We start from the raw sequence: 18,771 nt of genomic DNA on the forward strand, positions 1-18,771 counted from the left end.
ATTTGTGCAGGGTGATTATGGTCAGAATGATGAATGATGTCAATTGTATATGGTGAATGATGTCAATTGTATATGGTGAATGATGACAATTGTATATGGTGAATGATGTCAGTTGTATATAATTGAATGATATCAGTTGTATATGGTGAATGATGTCAGCCTATATTGTGAATGATATCAGTTGTATATGGTAAATGATGTCAGTTGTATATGGTGAATGATGTCAGTTGTATATGGTGAATGATGTCAATTGTATATGATGAATGATGTATAGTGAATGTTGTCATTTGTGCAGGGTGATTATGGTCAGTTGGTGAATGATGTCAATTGTATATGGTGAATGATGTCAGTTGTATCTGGTGAATGATGTCAGTTGTATATTGTGAATGATGTCAGTTGTATATTGTGAATGATGTCAGTTGTATATTGTGAATGATGTCAGTTGTATATGGTGAATGATGTCAGTTGTATCTGGTGAATGATGTCAGTTGTATATTGTGAATGATGTCAGTTGTATATTGTGAATGATGTCAGTTGTATATGGTGAATGATGTCAGTTGTATATGGTGAATGATGTCAGTTGTATATGGTGAATGATGTCAATTGTATATGGTGAATGATGTCAGTTGTATATGGTGAATGATGTCAGTTGTATATTGTGAATGATGTCAGTTGTATCTGGTGAATGATGTCAGTTGTATATTGTGAATGATGTCAATTGTATCTGGTGAATGTTGTCAGTTGTATATGGTGAATGATGTCAATTGTATATGGTGAATGATGTCAGTTGTATCTGGTGAATGATGTATAGTGAATGTTGTCATTTGTGCAGGGTGATTATGGCCAGTTTGTGAATGATGTCTGGAGTTGTATATGGTGAATGATGTCAATTGTATCTGGTGAATGATGTATAGTGAATGATGTCAGTTGTATCTGGTGAATGATGTCAGTTGTATATTGTGAATGATGTCAATTTGTATCTGGTGAATGATGTCAGTTGTATATGATGAATGATGTCAGTTGTATATTGTGAATGATGTCAATTGTATCTGGTGAATGATGTCAGTTGTATATGGTGAATGATGTCAGTTGTATATGGTGAATGATGTCTGGAGTTGTATAGTGTGAGAATGGTGTGTTTCATTCTTCAGAAAACTAGTGGAAGTACAATCCCTACAATCATCCACCCAATGAGGACCCTTGAGACACCACCCACCTACTTCCGTACTAACAAGTTCACCAAGGGCTTCCAAAACATTGTAGATGCCTATGGCATTGCCAGCTACAGAGAAGTCAACCCAGGTAAGGGCCACAGAGCATCATGGAACTCCTTGACGTATGTTAAGTTGACAAGTGATATGTTATGTTTGGGATAACATTTTCTCTGTAGAGTACCGTTCACTTTGGAAGGCGTAGCGGCCGAGTAGGTTAGATTGCTGACTTTGCTGGCAATTTGTACCTGACTCTGAAATAAACATTCCTTAATAGCCTGGCTGTTCCCAAATCATCAAGATCCCTCTGTATGTTATTTTTGCTTTAGCTTAGTGATGTTTATTTGAATACAGCAATGTGCTGGAGGCTTGTCTAAAATGTTTGTGCCAGCTTTAGTAAGAAATGCTACAATAGGTTGACATGGAGTGCCTGTATGCTAAAACACTAGCACACAAAATATATGGGGTTGCATTGTGGGTGAAATCTGATACGGTGGCATACACAAATCACATGGATTGTAGTGCCATTGTAGGCTGGTATGGAAGGATGGGCTTCTTGATCCCTACTGGAACAAGGCCATAAAGTGCCTTTTTTACAAAAATACCAGCAGCCTGATTTACCTGTGAAACTGTTGGTGATTTCAGCTCCTTATGCTATCATCACCTTCCCCTTCCTGTTTGCTGTGATGTTCGGTGATGCTGGCCATGGAAGTCTCATGTTCCTGTTCGGACTGTGGATGATCATCAGTGAGAAGAAGCTCCTAGCTCAGAAGTCAGACAATGAGGTGAGCAGGTTATGTCATCCTTAGCTAATCCACAAAACTATCAGCCATAGCTTGTACATCTCTGGGAGTTGCTTTCAGTAAACATCCATGACCTACATCATGTATGGGTTAACTCCACTCCACTCAACTCCACTCCACTCCACTCCTCTCCAATCCACTCCACTCCACTCCACTCCACTCCACTCCACTCCACTCCACTCCACTCCACTCCCACTCCACTCCACTCCACTCCAATTCACTCATATTCACTAAAGTCTACATAAGTCCTTTCCTTTCAAATCCAGTATTGCAAACAGTTGTGTAAAACACCATTTATACACTCTTTCAGATTTGGAACACCTTCTTTGGTGGTCGTTACATCATCACTCTGATGGGTCTCTTCTCAACCTACACAGGGGTCATCTATAATGATGCATTCTCTAAGAGCTTCAACATCTTTGGATCAGCATGGCATCCTGATTACCCGTAAGTTTACACTTGTTTTTATCAACAGCAACAAAAATTACACGTCTTCTGTGTCCCGCGATTTTGCTGCAAGAAAGAACTGACAACCACAAAGAGGGGTTCTATGAGGTTTTGTGACTGAACCCTAAAAGTGTGATGTTGGGTATGCAAACACAAAAATACCTGGCCCAAATTGGATTGTTTACAGGCTACAGTTGTCGAATTTAGATGTACTTCACATTTAAGGACTCTATGAGTGAAGTATTGTTTTTAAGTTGTTATTTACACAAAGTAATCTCCTCATTTGCCATTTTTTAACCAGGAAAGATTTGCTTGAGGTGCCAGACATCGAGCTGACATTAGACCCTGCCAAGTTCTTCAGGAATAGTACACCCTACCCACTCGGCATAGATCCAGTAAGATCTTGTTATGTTTACTTTGTACCGCTGTTTCATTGGTTTGTTGGTGGGTGGGTTGTTAAATGCTGCACTCAGCAATATTTCAGCTATATGGTGGCAGTCTGTAAATAATCGAGTCTGGACCAGACAATCCAGTGATCAACAGCATGAGCATGAGGATAAGTATAAAAATATCAATTTTACTTTTAAAAATTACATTTTTAGTTATTGTAGATCCATGATCTTATTATTTATTTCTATAAAAAAAAATGTTTTAAAAAAGCACTGTTTCATGAACAAACTTGATGTCTATTAATTTGTTTTGTGACAGATTTGGCAATTATCTGATAACAAGATCACGTTCCTCAACTCCTTCAAGATGAAGACAGCTGTTATCCTCGGCATCTCTCAAATGTTGTTCGGCATCATTTTGGGAATCTTCAACCACATGTGAGTCGCATTGTGGGCCTGGCAGACTAGTGGTTACAGCCACTTGATGTCAAGTGTTGCCTCCTTTTGCCATACCAGGATCTGCTGATATTTGGTTCACATGACAGATTTTTCTTAATACTAGTGTCAGTGTCAGTGTGTTTCAGTGGTGTCAGAGTAGTGTCAGTGTCAGTGTGTTTCATTAGTGTCAGTGTCAGTGTGTTTCAGTAGTGTCAGTGTCAGTGTGTTTCAGTAGTGTCAGTGTCAGTGTCAGTGTGTTTCAATAGTGTCATGTGTGTTACAGCCACTTCAGGAATGTGTTGAACATCCTGGTGGAGTTCATCCCCGAGGTCATCTTCCTCCTCAGCCTCTTCGGCTACCTCGTCGCCCTCGTCTATTTCAAGTGGGTCACATTCGATGTCACCGAGGCCAGCTGTGCACCTGCGCTGCTCATCCGTAAGATCATCATAATTCACTGTGTCGGTGTTACCAAATCACCGAATATTGTTAAATTACATTTTTCTCCTTATCCTGACTCATGCTTATTGCTTGTCTTCTTCTTCCTTGCGAAACATAGTGGAACATGTGTATCTCCCAATTGAAGTTCCTTCAATGTAAAATCACTAATTAGTACTCCTGAGTTATCTGTCCCCAAGCGGGGGACGGTAGTATACCTCCTGCCATGTGCCTCACTCTCCTTCTTAAGCCCAGTGAGCAAGGCGTGTGTCTCCCTGCACACTATATCCTTTATTTATATTTAGTTTGTTACCTCTTATATTCATCTATAGAGGTGTAACTAGTATCCTTATTCAACATGCATTGATAATTATTACGTGTTTCTGCTGCTTGATTCACGGTTCGCCGTGTTTGCTCAGCAGTTTGCGTTAATAAAAATCTGCACTGTTTGTAAATTACGTTACTCTGCTACCGATCCGCATTTAAGATGCTCTAGTTGCATATCTCCATGCTCTATTGTTTCCACGCTGTAAATTATGTATTAACTTGTCTAATTCTGCCTTTGATAAATATTTATATTCCGTCTTTGTGACGGATGGCAGATAGATCTCGGAAACAATCTTCAGTCATGGCTAATAGATCGGAGTCAGATATATCCTGAGTTACCTTCAGGGATAAAGCGTGGACGCATGATCCGCTATATCTCCTAGAAGCGACCTGCATCCCAGGACGTTCCTTCATCACAGTCTAAGACTAGAAGAGCTTCCACGTAAGTCTCAACGTGACGCTCGAACCCCCAGGTCTACAGCGGCAAAGGGGAAATCCAATGAAGGCTACAAAAAACAACAACTTTGCTTCTGATATTCAGAATTATGTTTATATGATGATGACATTCCGATTATCATTCCAGATGTGCGTCATAAGAAGCGCCCAGTATCTGCTACCGTCCACTTCAGCGCAGATCAACACACAAACAGAGATGCCTACGCTGGCGCCGAGGAGATTATGACTGAGGGTCCCGTCACTATCACAGAGGACACCCTCAACGCCAGCTATAGACCATCCCAGACGACCTGGTCAACCAAATCCATATGAGACTGATGGAGGGACGTTCACGGTTTACAGAGGCCCCAGAGCCACGTGCCCCAGAGCCCAACCCATAATAAGTCATACAGGGCCCCAGAGCCCTTAGCCAGCTTCAGAGAGGGGCCCCAGAGCCTACAAACGCGTCTCTGCGAAAGGGCAACCCAGCCCGTAGCGAACACTTCGTTAAGGAAGTCCCAGGCAGCCTCCACGAAGGGAGCTAGATCCTCACCAGTTGCGAGGTATGCGTCGGCGGAGGAGGGCCGCTTAGCCGACACACCCCTGTAGAACACAGGGGTGGATTCAAGCGAAGGCAAAGCGCTCATATATTGATCGGACTCTGACTTCGATACTTTCGCGAAGGTCGCCAAGGCTAAAGATAATGGCTCCAAGTCTACTTCACCCAGAAGATCTAGAAGGGATACTTCGAGAGCTTAGCGAAGTCCCCAGTGTTCGCCGAGGAAGTCTCCTCCAAGGTCTCCATATACTAGCCACTTCGTCATATATAGCCACTCGCCGATCAGTCCGTTCAAGACATTTGCATGACTTGTCTATCAACTGTATGCCATATGCGTCCTACAATCCTACGCGAAGACAATTGCACAATCGCTGTATTATTTTATCAACAGATGAAGAGCCTAATTAAGGATCTTCAAGCCGACTACCTACATCAAGGGCATCAACGACGCTTTCGTAGATCTTCACAGGATTCAACATTTCCGTATAGATTGCTAGGTATGCAATCCCGGACTACGATCACGATTATCTACATGCGGACCATTACGCAGATCTGCAGACAATTCAATAACGGAATTGAGCAGCAACCTTGTTACAGCCAGTAAAACTCATAATCGTCAAACGATTTCCTGAGAAGAAATAGGTACAACAAGTTCAGCTTTAATTCTACAATTATGATGATACATTCATGTATACAGTCTGGCAAGCTGACAACTTGCAAGTTTTATTGAATCTTTATATAAGGAAGTCGGAATTATCTTCAAGACTGAAGTTACTTTCACAACAGCCAGGAAAATAACCTACCCAGCATTAATATGACAGAGCCGAGGTATTTCACCGGAGGTTTCGCGTTTAACCATTAACCCTCGAAACATGTGGTCACTTTCCGGGTAACTTCGAAGCTACGTGAAGACCGACGATTGTTCTAATATCAACGACGGCACTATTTTATACAAGGTTCCTTTTCCTGCTACACCGGTGACATCACAGCGCCGGGTACTTGCTATGCAGAATCAAAATGCCTTGTTCTGATTGGACCAGCGATGGACAACGCCTCTACGAGGTCGAATCACAGTTCACAGTTCAAGACATAGGTTGCAAGTGACAACAATATATCAGTGAGAACGAGCAAGCCTCCTTACAGTCCAGCTAATCTGAACCTTCATGATTGGGCTGCCTTCATAAGGTTAGAGACCTCCCTGTCAAGTAAGGACGAGGCACGGCAGTCAGGCTGATTTTTTACATAAAGTTCAACAATGGCAGTCACCCCTGGTTGTGCACCTACATCGCCAAGGACTTCGCGAGCTGAATTTACCTCGACGACGGGATACAAGTGGATCCAAATCCACAGCGCCTCAGACTACAGTTGAATTTCATCATCAAGCTACTAACACAACTAGGATGGTTAGTAAACCTACTGAAGTTAGACCTAGAACCTACGCAAGATCTGCATTTCTAAGTTTTTGATTTGTAACGGGCGCAGAATCGTGATAATTGTACCGGAGGACCATGGATCAAGATCAAATAGTCATTTCCACAAGCCTTACTGGCTCCGCTACCACTACGACAGTGGCAGAGCCTGTTGGGGTTACGCACAGGCAGAGGCAGACTACAATTACATCCGTTACAAGTCATCATCAATTCGCGATCTAGACGAATCTCTACCGCTCAATTTATCGGATCAGGTCAAACCTCATCTACTATGGTGGACCAAGAGATCGAATGTTTGAGTAGGCTGCCTCGTTAATAGAGCTGGAATCGATAACACTTCTAATGATGTGTCACTACAAGGTTGGGAAGCCCATCTTGCCAACAGGACGGCATCAGGGCTATGGAGCAATCAGAGAGCAAATTACACATAAATCTGCTAGAGATGCAAGCAGTGTTAAACGCCTTAATGCACTGGAGCAACTTACTACAGTATACCCAGTTGATGATTCACACAGACAATTCGACAGTGGCGTTTTTTATGTGAACAAACTAAGCTCAACCAGGTCCCTCGAACCTATCGACTCTATGTTTTCAATTGTTCATTTAATCGACAATCTAAACATACATGTCAGAGCATATCACATTCCAGGAGCAAAGAATGTGATAGCAGACGCGCTCTCTCGGCCACACATACCATCACCGACAGAATGATGCTCCATACAGAGATATTCACTCAAATTATCAAGGAAATAGGAACTCCACTAATAGACCTATTTGCCACTGATTCAACAAACAACTGACAACATTCAGATCGCCAGTTCCAGACCTACTAGCATGGGCAACGGACGCACTAAGCATATCGTTGGAAGGACTCAACGCCGCACGCTTTTCCACCACCAGCGCATCTCACAAGTCTTACCAAAATCAGTCAAACGCCAGAGCCTCCATCTGATTTTGGTCGCGCCTACTAACCAGCTTAGGTGAACGTGGTTTCCAACTCTTATTCAAGGAATCGGACAACCTATACTACATCTTTACAGAGTGCTCAATCTGTTAATACATCCGCATTGACCAAAACAAGCACACGGAAGCCAGAAATATTCCAACTTCACGTGATGGATTGTATCATAAGGTCTGAATAACAGGTTATTCAGCCAGAGCGCAAAGCAGTCTAGCTTGCCCTGCGTAACTCAACTTGCAACTTATACGATGACACAAATGGCACAGTTTTGTCATTCAATTATGCTGCAAAGAAAGGATTTACGGCTAGATATGCTACTCATCCTCAAGTGGCTGACTACTTATGTTATCTACGTCAGACTAAGAATTTAAAAGGCTCAACTTGTCCACCTATCTTGCAGCAATAAGCTCTGTCATAACTGAGAACGGGCGTCCAAGTTAACCTAAACCCCAGTTACTTGCCTTGCTACTGAGCTTTCGATTGGAGGATTAAACGGAAGTTTCATGCTCCAGCTTGGGATCTGAATATAGTGGTCCAACACCTCACAAGTGAGGTTTATGAACACGCTTTGATGATATACTTGGACCCCAATGATACGATGAATCTATCACGATGGCCAGTAAGAGCACTGGAAAATATATCTCCACCGAAGCCAAACAGGAGGGAAAAATTCAAGAGATTTATTTCCTCTATCAACAAGCTACGCAGACTGAAGTCTCACGCACTACTATCTCCATTTGGATCAGAACTGTCATACTACGCGCCTACAAGACTGCAGGACTCGACCCTCCAAGAGCTTCTAACCCTCATGATATTAGAGCTGCTTAACATCTACACTTGCTCTACACGGCAAGTGCCCTTGAAATACCATAATGGAGGGTTATTTCTGAGATCCGATATGGTGTTTGCCAACCATTATCTGAGAGATATCACCACCGAGGACGTCTCTGGTCTCCACCAATTCGGTCCCATGGTCCCTCGCACAACAGTTGACAGTTCCTCGGAGAAGATAAGTTAATCTTACAGATTTCTACTCTACAGAGTTTTTGCTATTATATATGTAGCTTAAGTTAATTATACCTTAAGCTCAGTACTATGTTTATATCATAAAAGTATATTAGCTAACAAACTCTAAAGAGTTTTTGCTATTATATATTTAGCTTAAGTTTCATCATATCTTAAGCATTATGGTTACATTATAAAATGTATTAGCTAACAAACTCTACAGAGTTTTTTGCTATTATATATGTAGCATAAGTTAATTATATCTTAAGCACAGTACTATGCTCATATCATAAAAAATATATTAGCTAACAAACTCTACGGAGTTTTGCTATTATATATGTAGCTTAAGTTTTATTCATATCTTAAGCTCAGTACTATGTTTATATCATAAAAGTATATTAGCTAACAAACTCTAAGGAGTTTTTGCTATTATATATTTAGCTTAAGTTTCATCATATCTTAAACTTTATGGTTACATTATAAAATGTATTAGCTAACAAACTCTACTGAGTTTTTTGCTATTATTTAGGTAGCTTAAGTTAATTATATCTTAAACACAGTACTATACTCATATCATAAAATATATTAGCTAACAAACTCTACTGAAGTTTTGCTATTATATATATAGCTTAAGTTTTATTCATATCTTAAGCTTAGTACTATGTTTACTTCATAGAAGTATATATTAGCTAACAAACTCTACAGAGTTTTTGCTATTATATATGTAGCTTAAGTTTATTCATATCTTAAGCTCAGTACTATGTTTATATCATAAAAGTATTTTAGCTAACAAACTCTAAGGAGTTTATGCTATCATATTAACAAGCTTAAGTCTATTAGTCTTAAGCATTGTATTAATGTCGTGATATACTTTTATCATAATAAGTAAATTGTAATAACCTTTATATGGCAGCTGATAAGTTAGCAGCAGGAATTCATCAGTTCAGTGCCTTTATATGAAGTTCCCATAGGGTTATTACAATCATCACAGTTCAAATCACTCAATCATTAAAATCCAAAGTATTATATATTCCCACCTCCATTTCCGTCCGGATTCTACAGCAATAAGCATGAGTCAGGATAAGGAAAAATATGTAATTTTCTGAGTAAAATTGATATTTTATACTTATCCTGACTCATGAGGTAAGCCCTCCCATCCTCCCCACATAACACTTTGGATTTCCTGAAAATTCAAGTGTTGGGCTCAGTATATGAGGAGAGAGTGAGGCACATGGCAGGAGGGGCTCCTCCTGCTCCTGTGCTTGGGGGACAGATAACCTCGAGTACTAATTAGTGATTTTACATTGAAGGGAACTTCAATTGGGAGATACACGTGTTCCACTATGTTCGCAAGGAAGAAGAAGACAAGAAATAAGCATGAGTCAGGATAAGTATAAAATATCAATTTTACTCAGAAAATTACATTTTTCCTTTCACAGATAATTAACAAAATACGATGTGGAAGTATGTCTTCCAAACAGTATCTCGAAGTTGTATGACAAAGATTTTTCTGATGAACTGTTGAATTTTAGATCGTTTGTTCACTCATTCACTCACACATTCACTCACACACAAATTGTCTGTGTTTTTGACAGGCCCAGTTTTCAGCTTTACATACTCACACATTCACTCACTCACACATTCACTCACACTCACTGACTAAGTTTTTGACAGGCCCAGTTATCAGCTTTGTTTTCCTATTTCAGAGTACATCAACATGTTCATGTTCAATTACAAAGCCAAAGGAGACCCAAAGTGTGTAACCCACAGTTGCCTTTCTACTCAAACCAGGTACGATCTCTTGTAATGGCACTTGTCAGTGCAGTTACCACCCCTCAAAATTTCATCGTTGATGTCTATGTCCTGCCCCCTTTCTGGGGTTTATCAAACAATAAACTAGCAACTCTGTTGTATGAATACATACAATGTCACCAGCATATCTACCCAGAGCGTACGTAAGTACCAAAACTTCCCAAGTCAATTTAGTTCTACATACCTTTTTAATCGTAGAATATTTGTTGTTTTATTATGGCTACATATCAGTACAATCGCCAGTGGCTGAAGGGATGATATAAATCCAGCTAGGGTCCATGCAGGTAACCAAAGTACTGTAAGTCCCCATGGTCCCTAGAGTGGTGATCTACCTTCAGTTGTTGGCAATCCTCAGCCTTATTATATATTGTATTGTCCTAATTTCAAATCCTAGTTTAGAGATATAAGCTAGTTTTATTTCCTATTACTGTGATATACTAGTTGGTTTTACTGTCCTTTGTCAGCAGATTTTAAAAATTTGCGCGCATTTGTCATGAATTTATAACTGTCTTAAGTCACGATATGGCTGAAATACTGCCGCTGTGACTATAAACTTTAACTCACTCACTCACTCTATCCAGAGCCAGCTGTACATCATATAATGATGTTTGTTCCAGCAAACAGTCCAGACCATATTATTGATAGCTGCTGTTGCCTGTGTGCCCGTGTTGCTGTTCATCAAGCCCTTTGTCCTTCGAGCTCAACATAATGCTAAGCTCAGGGTGAGTTGTACAAAAACATTTGCATTTCTTGACATTTCTTCTTTAGTTTTCTCACATTTCTGGTATGATAAGGATTGTCAAAGTATCAAGTATCCCTTGTATGTAGTTAGCTACTAGGCTACCCCACCGCCCAGATATAACACTGTCTCTTTCAGTCAGATATGGTTATTGTGATTTGAAACCTCTAAATGATCAGTGAGAATCAAGTATTTTTCAGGTCCATGGTAGAATGATGCTTTGACTATTCTTATAACATGGATAGAACTCCCTCTCACCCCTGTTCTGAGTTAACATAGTTTATAGCTGTGTCAGTATAACATGTCTTTCACAATACAAAACGTTTATATCAGTCACTTCTAGCACATTTAATACCAGATAACCAAGTAGATAATAAAATGACACAACATTTTCACAGAAATATGTTATCCAGCATGACCTGATCCTTTTGTGTATACACCATACATTTACCCTTTGTACTGTTGACATGTCATCTTGTCTTACTAACACAGAAGTGGTGATTTGTTTCATGTTGGTTCCTTCTGCTGTATATTTTTGCATGTGCATGGCATTGTTCAGGTTTATTTAGCATTTGGCATGAGTTTGACTGGTGAGTTTTGATTTTTTTTTAGGAAATTGAAGCTGTAAGTATTACTAGTTGTAGTGTAAATTATATTCTTAGAAACATTGTGTGGCATATGAAAACACTTTTATCTGTTTCAAACTTGTGCTTTTTAATCGAGAATGCTGTAAGACGCATTTCTAATTCTTGTTGCAAAAATTAAATAATTCTAAAAAATTAAATCAGTGTGTATTCATGTGAAAAATGTAGTTTTCAGATGCTCAAATGTTCCTAAGATATATGTTGCTAGTGCTGGAGAATGGAGCTGTTGGTATATATGTATGTGTAATCAGCTACTGTATTGAGCTTCCTTTTTCAGCAGAATTGCCATAGAAACTGCTTGGAAGCTTTGGTTACACTGAGTTTATTCAGTGTTGGAATATGTTGTGTGTGTGAATTATTGAGATGGTTTACCTAGGAGATTTTCACCGTAGAGCAGGGTTAATTGTGGATTCAACTCTGCCTAAATTTAATTTTGAACAAAACCTACAGTGTGGGGTTTCAGGTGGTAAATTAGGCACTGTTGTATCTGAAAATAAACTACATGTAGCTCTACGTTGAGAATATCTCTATCATGCCATTACAAAATTTAATGCAAACATTTCTTCACCAGTGAAAATATTGAGTAATGCAGCATGGTGTTTATTTTAAATGTGTTGTCAGTTTGAAAAATAAAGGAAATGTAGATAATAGCATCTACACAAAGAATGCAAACATGTGAGCTTTCATGGCCATGTTGCAATCACACCAGCTTTTTAATCATAGTTTTTTGTTTGTTTTTGTTTTTTTGTTTTTGTTTTTGGTTTTTTTATTTGTTCCCATGGTTACAAAGTCAATAACAAGGGTATATGGTAGCAACAAGCACAGAAAAGGTGAAGATACATTGCTGTAGAGATATAATGGTAATTAGTTGCTGAATACTGGGATGAGCGAATTCCATTTAAGATTGAATTTCTCGATTTCATTGTTTCTCTTTGAAATAATTTTTTCTACAGAAAATATCTCTTTTAATACCTTTTTATAATTACTGAATTTTGGAATTGATTTTTTTATATTACATAAATTGATATGTTTTTTGGCAGAGATAATGATTTGATTTAGTAATACATCATTATGCAATGTACCAAACCAAATCAAATATTTTGTGATGTTTATTTTTCATGGTAAATAGTTATTAATCCAGAGTTCGAGATCATTCCAGAATTTCATGCTTTCACAGCATTCCCAATAAACATGACAAATGCTCTCAGAAACATTATTGCACAAACTACACAAATCATTGTCAATCAGGTTCATTCTCGATAATTCTTTTTTAGTATAAATAACCCTTTGCAAAAATCTGTATTGAAAATCAAGAAGTTTAACGTCTTTCAATCCATGTCTATAAGAGTTAAATTTTTTGTACCAATCAAACTCACAATCATTGAATATAGTTTCCCATTAAGTACAAATTTCAAGTTTATCATTTTTAGAAATCAGCTTGTCATAAAATATTCTTGAACCTTTGGAGAGCTTTAACATATTTCTTTTGTAAACATTGATGTATACATTGTAGGAAGGAATGATTCTTGTCCTTTTAATAACATTTTTCCAAATATCAGGTAAGATGTGAAGTAGATATTTATAGTCTAATAGTGTCCCTCTTATTTTGTATTTTATCTTTAACTTATCAAATGGCATAAATCCATGTTCATCACATAAATCCTTTACTGTCAATAAGCCCTTATCCTACCCAGTGAATAATAACATGGCAAGGGTTTTATAATAGTGATTGAGCCATAATGGTTCTGCAAGAATGTAATCAATATTGTCAGAATCAGCATTGAACTTTTGCAATAATTATTCCATGCTTTTAAAACATCTTTCCAATAAGGGTTTTCAATGTTGAGTATTTTGTCAATATTTGCTCCATACTTGAAGATATCATTATAAGGTATATTACAAGGATTATTTTCGGATGATTTTTTACAGTAGAGCCTAAGAGTGGATAATTTTAGAGCTTCAATAAATATTTTTATATCTACCATACCCAGTCCACCTTCAGTCTTTAATCTTTTCATTGTGGTTCTTTTTATTTTATCATTTTTATCATTCCAAATGAATTTGAAAAATATCTTTTCAAGGGATTTAATAAAGTCATCTGGAGGATTGGGCAATGAACTGAAAATATGTACTAATTTTGAAAGGGCTAATGTTTTGATGACAGTGATTTTTCCTATCAATGTCAAATGTCTTTTTCTCCATACTGCTAATAATCTGTTTATTTCTTCCAGTCTTTTTCTTGTATTAATCACCCATAGATCAGCAAGGTTTGGGGTAAATTTGATTCCCAGAACATCAAACTGTCCATTATACCATTCAATTTTCAAACTTTTACATAATATTTCTTCACTGCCTGCCTTTGAGCCAATCCAGATAGCTTTAGTCTTATCTATATTTATTTTCAGACCTGACATCTTATAAAAAGTATTGATTGTTTCAATAGCTGCATAAAGTCTCTCATCTATACCATCAAGAAATAATTCGGTATCATCAGCATATTGGCCTAACTTGTATTCTTTATCATCAATAACAATGCCTTTAATTTTATCAATATTTCTTATCATACATCCCAAGATTTCAGCTACAAAGAGGAATAAATATGGTGATAAGGGATCCCCCTGTCTACAACCCCTTTCATTTACAAAAAAGTCAGATAAGTGGCCATTTTGTATCACGCAAGAAGTTGTGTGATATGTTAGTAGATTAATCCAGTGTATTATTTGTGGACCAAATCCAAACTTCTTAAGGACTGAATTGATGAAATCTTTTGAAACTGTGTCAAAAGCTTTTTCAAAATCAATTAGAATAAGTAATCCTGGCATATTTCTTTTTTTCGTTTCAAACATGATGTCATATAATAATCTTGTATTTTCACTAATAGTTCTACCTGGAATAAAACCTGTTTGGTTTTCATGTATAAGTAAATCTAAAGTATTTTTTAAACATGTGAGCTTTCATGGCCATGTTGCCATCACACCAGCTTTTTAATCATAGTTATGAAAACTCAGTAAGGCAAATTGTTAGAACACCAATTTGCAATGGTTTTACATAAATGACTGACACATAGAAAATAAGGAGTATATGATCTGAGGCATAAACAATTGTAACAACTAAAACATAAGACTGGTCAATTCTAAATGACCTTGAGGTATAATTAGCAACTGAAAGTTAATACACACAAGGAGAGACTGGGATACTTTCAAGGATGGGAACAGAAATGACAATGAGGTATCCTCATGGTTAAAACATCGGTCTGTCATTGATTCTACACATACATGACATGTGCTGAGGTGTGCTGAGAACAGGGAGGATGTTGGGTAGCCTTATGGTTAAAGCAGTGGCTCATTGCACCAAAGGTCCTGGGTTCGATTCTTCTCACAAGTGCACTCAGAAAGCACTATAAAGATTATGGAGTAGGCTTGTCATTAAAGTGTTGACTCCTTGAGCCAAAGGCTGTAGCTCAATTCTCAATATGTAAGACCTGTTCTATATGTTGCCTGTTATGATATGGCAGGAATATTCCACATCAGTGTTTTCACTTGTATCACCCGTGGATGCTTGTTACGTCTGCTCAAATTAGCAGTACTAGCATAATACTTGTCAGACACACACTTTTCATTACCTTTTTATAAGATAGTTGTCAAACTATTATACAAAGGAAAGAGGATGGGCAATTAAATATTTGTTATTTAAAAGAAATTTGTGACAGGTTTTCTATTGCAGGGCATTTTTGTGTATTTTTTTTCAGTTGAATGAATTGATAAATAGTACATAGCTTAATGATGAGTACATTCTTTTTTCAAAAGCAGGAATTTGAATATATGAAAACTAACCCATGTGATATGTTAATTACTGATATATTGCACTATCAAGATGGATATTGTAAGCACCTGATATAACAAGTTTTAAGGAAAGTATTACATTTCAGATGAGAGGCAGCCTTGCTGCTCACTCTACAGATGCTCTTATTCCAAATGAAGTTCTTGGAGAAAATGTAAGTATTTGTACATTCATATTGTTCTTGAATACCTGTTGGCTGTGATATTTTATTCCATGATATCGACAACATCAAAGTCAGTTTGGTCCTCAATGAGATGAAGCCCCCGCTCTACTCTGTCTCTCTGCATGATCATTTCTCGGATGACAACCAGTAGTCGGGGCATTGTCTGATGTATGAATATGTAGCTCTGTGGTAATGATTGGTGTGGAATGATTAGAAATCTGAGCTGGATGTACATAAATGTACCATGCATGTTAGTCAGTACCTCTTTTGGCCTGGACAAGGATAGAGATATCAGGGAGAAAAAATAGTCCCTCATGATTTTCACTTGTCTCAGACTATTGTCTGTGTTTTGCCCAGTTTGCATGATATGTTCCAAATAAAAAAGTTTTTTGTTTGAATGCTATAGAAAGAGAATTTGTATTAGTTATTGGGAGCTTGAAGTGTCAATAACTGTTTGGTTTAATATTATTAACCTACTGCTGCTAGTATGTGATTTTGTGTGTAGAGGCTTGTGTGACTTAGCTAACAAATAGATGTAAATGTTGATATCTTCCTGATGAAGGTGCCATTATTGAGATTCGATTATGGTTTGATTTTTAGATTATTTTCATATTACCTTTTGTAGATTTTAGAAAGAAAGAGAATATTGTTTAGTTTTGTGAGAGAGTCCTTGAATGGTGACATATGTACAACAGGTTACCATAACTGGTGTTCTATGTGGGCTATCCCCCATTCTGGTTACATCTGTCCTGACTAGCTAAGCATGGGTTTGAAATGTTCCTGCGGTGCACGAAAATTGCTTAACTATAAAATTCTGGTACAGTCTGCCGGTAATGGGGTACCGCGTAAACAGAATGCTGATTCAAAAGCCGATGGGGAAGGCGATATCGAACTTGGGGTAAGTCGGCATGGCTGTGCAACATGCGCATGTATCCAGTCTGTGCCATCTTTGGGGGCATGATCTGTTCAGCCTCGTTCTCAGGTTAACGTCATGACCTGGGAAGGAGTTCAGCAAAGGCAGGAAATACCGTGTCCACAGAATTCTCTAAAGACTATCTACAAGTCACGTATTCAATGCAAAAAGATACCAGGTTTGCTAATTATAATAAGAATTTGAAAAAATGTAAATCGTGAAAATTCCACTTATTTGATTCTCCCTGAGTGGACAGTATTTCCTGCCATGCCTACAATAGTACAGTATAACCATAGCTTGCCAGATGATATAACCTCTCAGACAGTAGCTTAGTCTATTATAACCAGTAGTGTAGCTTGTCTGGTCCTCTAGGTCTGTGTTCTTATACCTTAATGGTCTGTGTACTAAATACTTGTCTTTTCTTTAAGGGATCCCATGAAATGTCCCTTAAAGTAACCCACATTTGTTTCAGTAGCAGTTTCGGTGGTGGTGTATATAGCCATTAGATTAGGATGTTTCACAAATATATTCCCTATTTTGTGCTTTTGATTGCAGCGATAACTTGTGAAAATCTTTTCAGAGACAAGGTGCCCTATATTATGTACATATCCCAAGACTTTACCGAGTTTGCCTGTTTGCTACCATTATGAGACATACAGCTCAAAAGAAGTTAAAGAACTTAAGATTTATGTCAGATAATACATGTAACTTGAATGAATAAGGTGTTTTTTAAACTTTTTTGAGGAGTATATGAAACAATAGACCATCCAGCATTAAGTTTTGTAAGTAGCTGTTGTGTGTTGCTCAAGAATTTTAAGGTTTCTTTTTGACATTTTTTTCCATTAACTATATTTGTGATTACATGTGTAGGAAAGTCAAATAGTTGTATTTTAATGTTATTCACATTAGACATTAGATCAGGTCCAAGCTGTTACAGGCTTACTTGAGTTACCTTGGCATAACGCAACTCATAGTTCCTTATGTGGAAATATATATTGAGACTTTGTAATGACAGCTATCAATGAGAAATGTATTCCTTAATTGTAAATCTTTGGGGTATTTTTTAGACCATAGTCATATAGAAACAGCCCCACTGTCTGACACACTTTGTCTTGGCAGGTATTTGTGCTTACCGTATATGACCGTCTATAAGACGACCCCATGGATAAGACGACCCCCAAACTTGACCCTTAAAATCAGTGTCAAAATGGTATGTTTCGTGCATAAGTCGATCCCCCGCGATGGGGTCCTAATTGCGGGCAAACACAGACCACAGACAACTGGCAGTTACCAATAATTATAACTTTGGTCCACATTATTCAAAGAATTCACTGTCATATATATTGTGTCTACTCACGGATCGAAACGAAGTGTAGTTGACAGAAAATGCATAATATATTTTGCTTCTCTAAATATCATATTTATTGTAGCAACAAACTGGCTTGCTTATTTTACCCCATTTTCAATGCCAAATTAAGGTGACTACAGTCTATTCAGTGGTGTAACAAATAGTATATTGAATTGCGATTGCCATCCAGTGTCACCTGCATGTACCGGTACTAACTACACCAGACCCAGTAATGTATGCTTGATATAAAAGGTGACATGATTTGTTTGTTTGTTGTTTACCACCGAACTCAGCAATATTCCAGCTATATAGCAGCGGTCTGTACATAATCTAGTCTGGATCAGACAATCCAGTGATCAACATTACAAGCATCAATCTATGCAATTGGGATACGATGACATGTGTCAACCAATAATGGCAATCCAACCAATAATGAATTGGTTGGATAATAGCATGTCTTTGTACCCAAATATTGTGGCTTGTTCCTCTTAATACCAATCACTGGTTTGTATGGTTCAGAGTTGATTATTCACAGGTCACTGTCATTGGAATATTGCTGAAAGCAGTTGTGAACATGTTGAACATAAAACTGAATAAAACCAAACTAGTCACAACTAGTCAATTAACTTAATTTGTGCATACTGTTTTGATGTGTCAGTGAATTTTTCAACTCACAAACACACAGGACAAAAGTGATTAATGGAATTATTTTTTTTCCTTGCTTTTTTTATCAATAGATAGATATACATCTATGTGGGCAGATAGATGGAGATACATATTTAGATCTGTTGACAATAGTTACAAAACCTCAACCAAATAGCTTTTATGAGCTGTATAATAGTTAATATTGTTAACTCACATTTGTGATGCAA

General features: G+C 37.8%; 1 protein-coding gene across 1 annotated transcript in view; it reads left to right on the top strand.

Moving 5' to 3' along the window:
• The window catches only part of LOC124263884 (V-type proton ATPase 116 kDa subunit a-like), a 59,612-nt gene that overhangs the window by 31,844 nt on the left and 8,997 nt on the right, over positions 1-18,771 (top strand). The window contains 12 exon segments of the mRNA XM_046698610.1: positions 1,152-1,302; positions 1,857-1,996; positions 2,325-2,461; positions 2,763-2,856; positions 3,170-3,288; positions 3,572-3,723; positions 10,147-10,231; positions 10,376-10,391; positions 10,870-10,974; positions 11,604-11,615; positions 15,564-15,629; positions 16,462-16,536. Coding sequence (XP_046554566.1) covers positions 1,152-1,302; positions 1,857-1,996; positions 2,325-2,461; positions 2,763-2,856; positions 3,170-3,288; positions 3,572-3,723; positions 10,147-10,231; positions 10,376-10,391; positions 10,870-10,974; positions 11,604-11,615; positions 15,564-15,629; positions 16,462-16,536 — 1,152 coding nt within the window.

This window comes from Haliotis rubra, unplaced genomic scaffold (genome assembly GCF_003918875.1).
Source record: "Haliotis rubra isolate DU_JTF1 unplaced genomic scaffold, ASM391887v1 Scf9, whole genome shotgun sequence".
In the NCBI taxonomy this organism is placed as follows: domain Eukaryota; kingdom Metazoa; phylum Mollusca; class Gastropoda; order Lepetellida; family Haliotidae; genus Haliotis; species Haliotis rubra.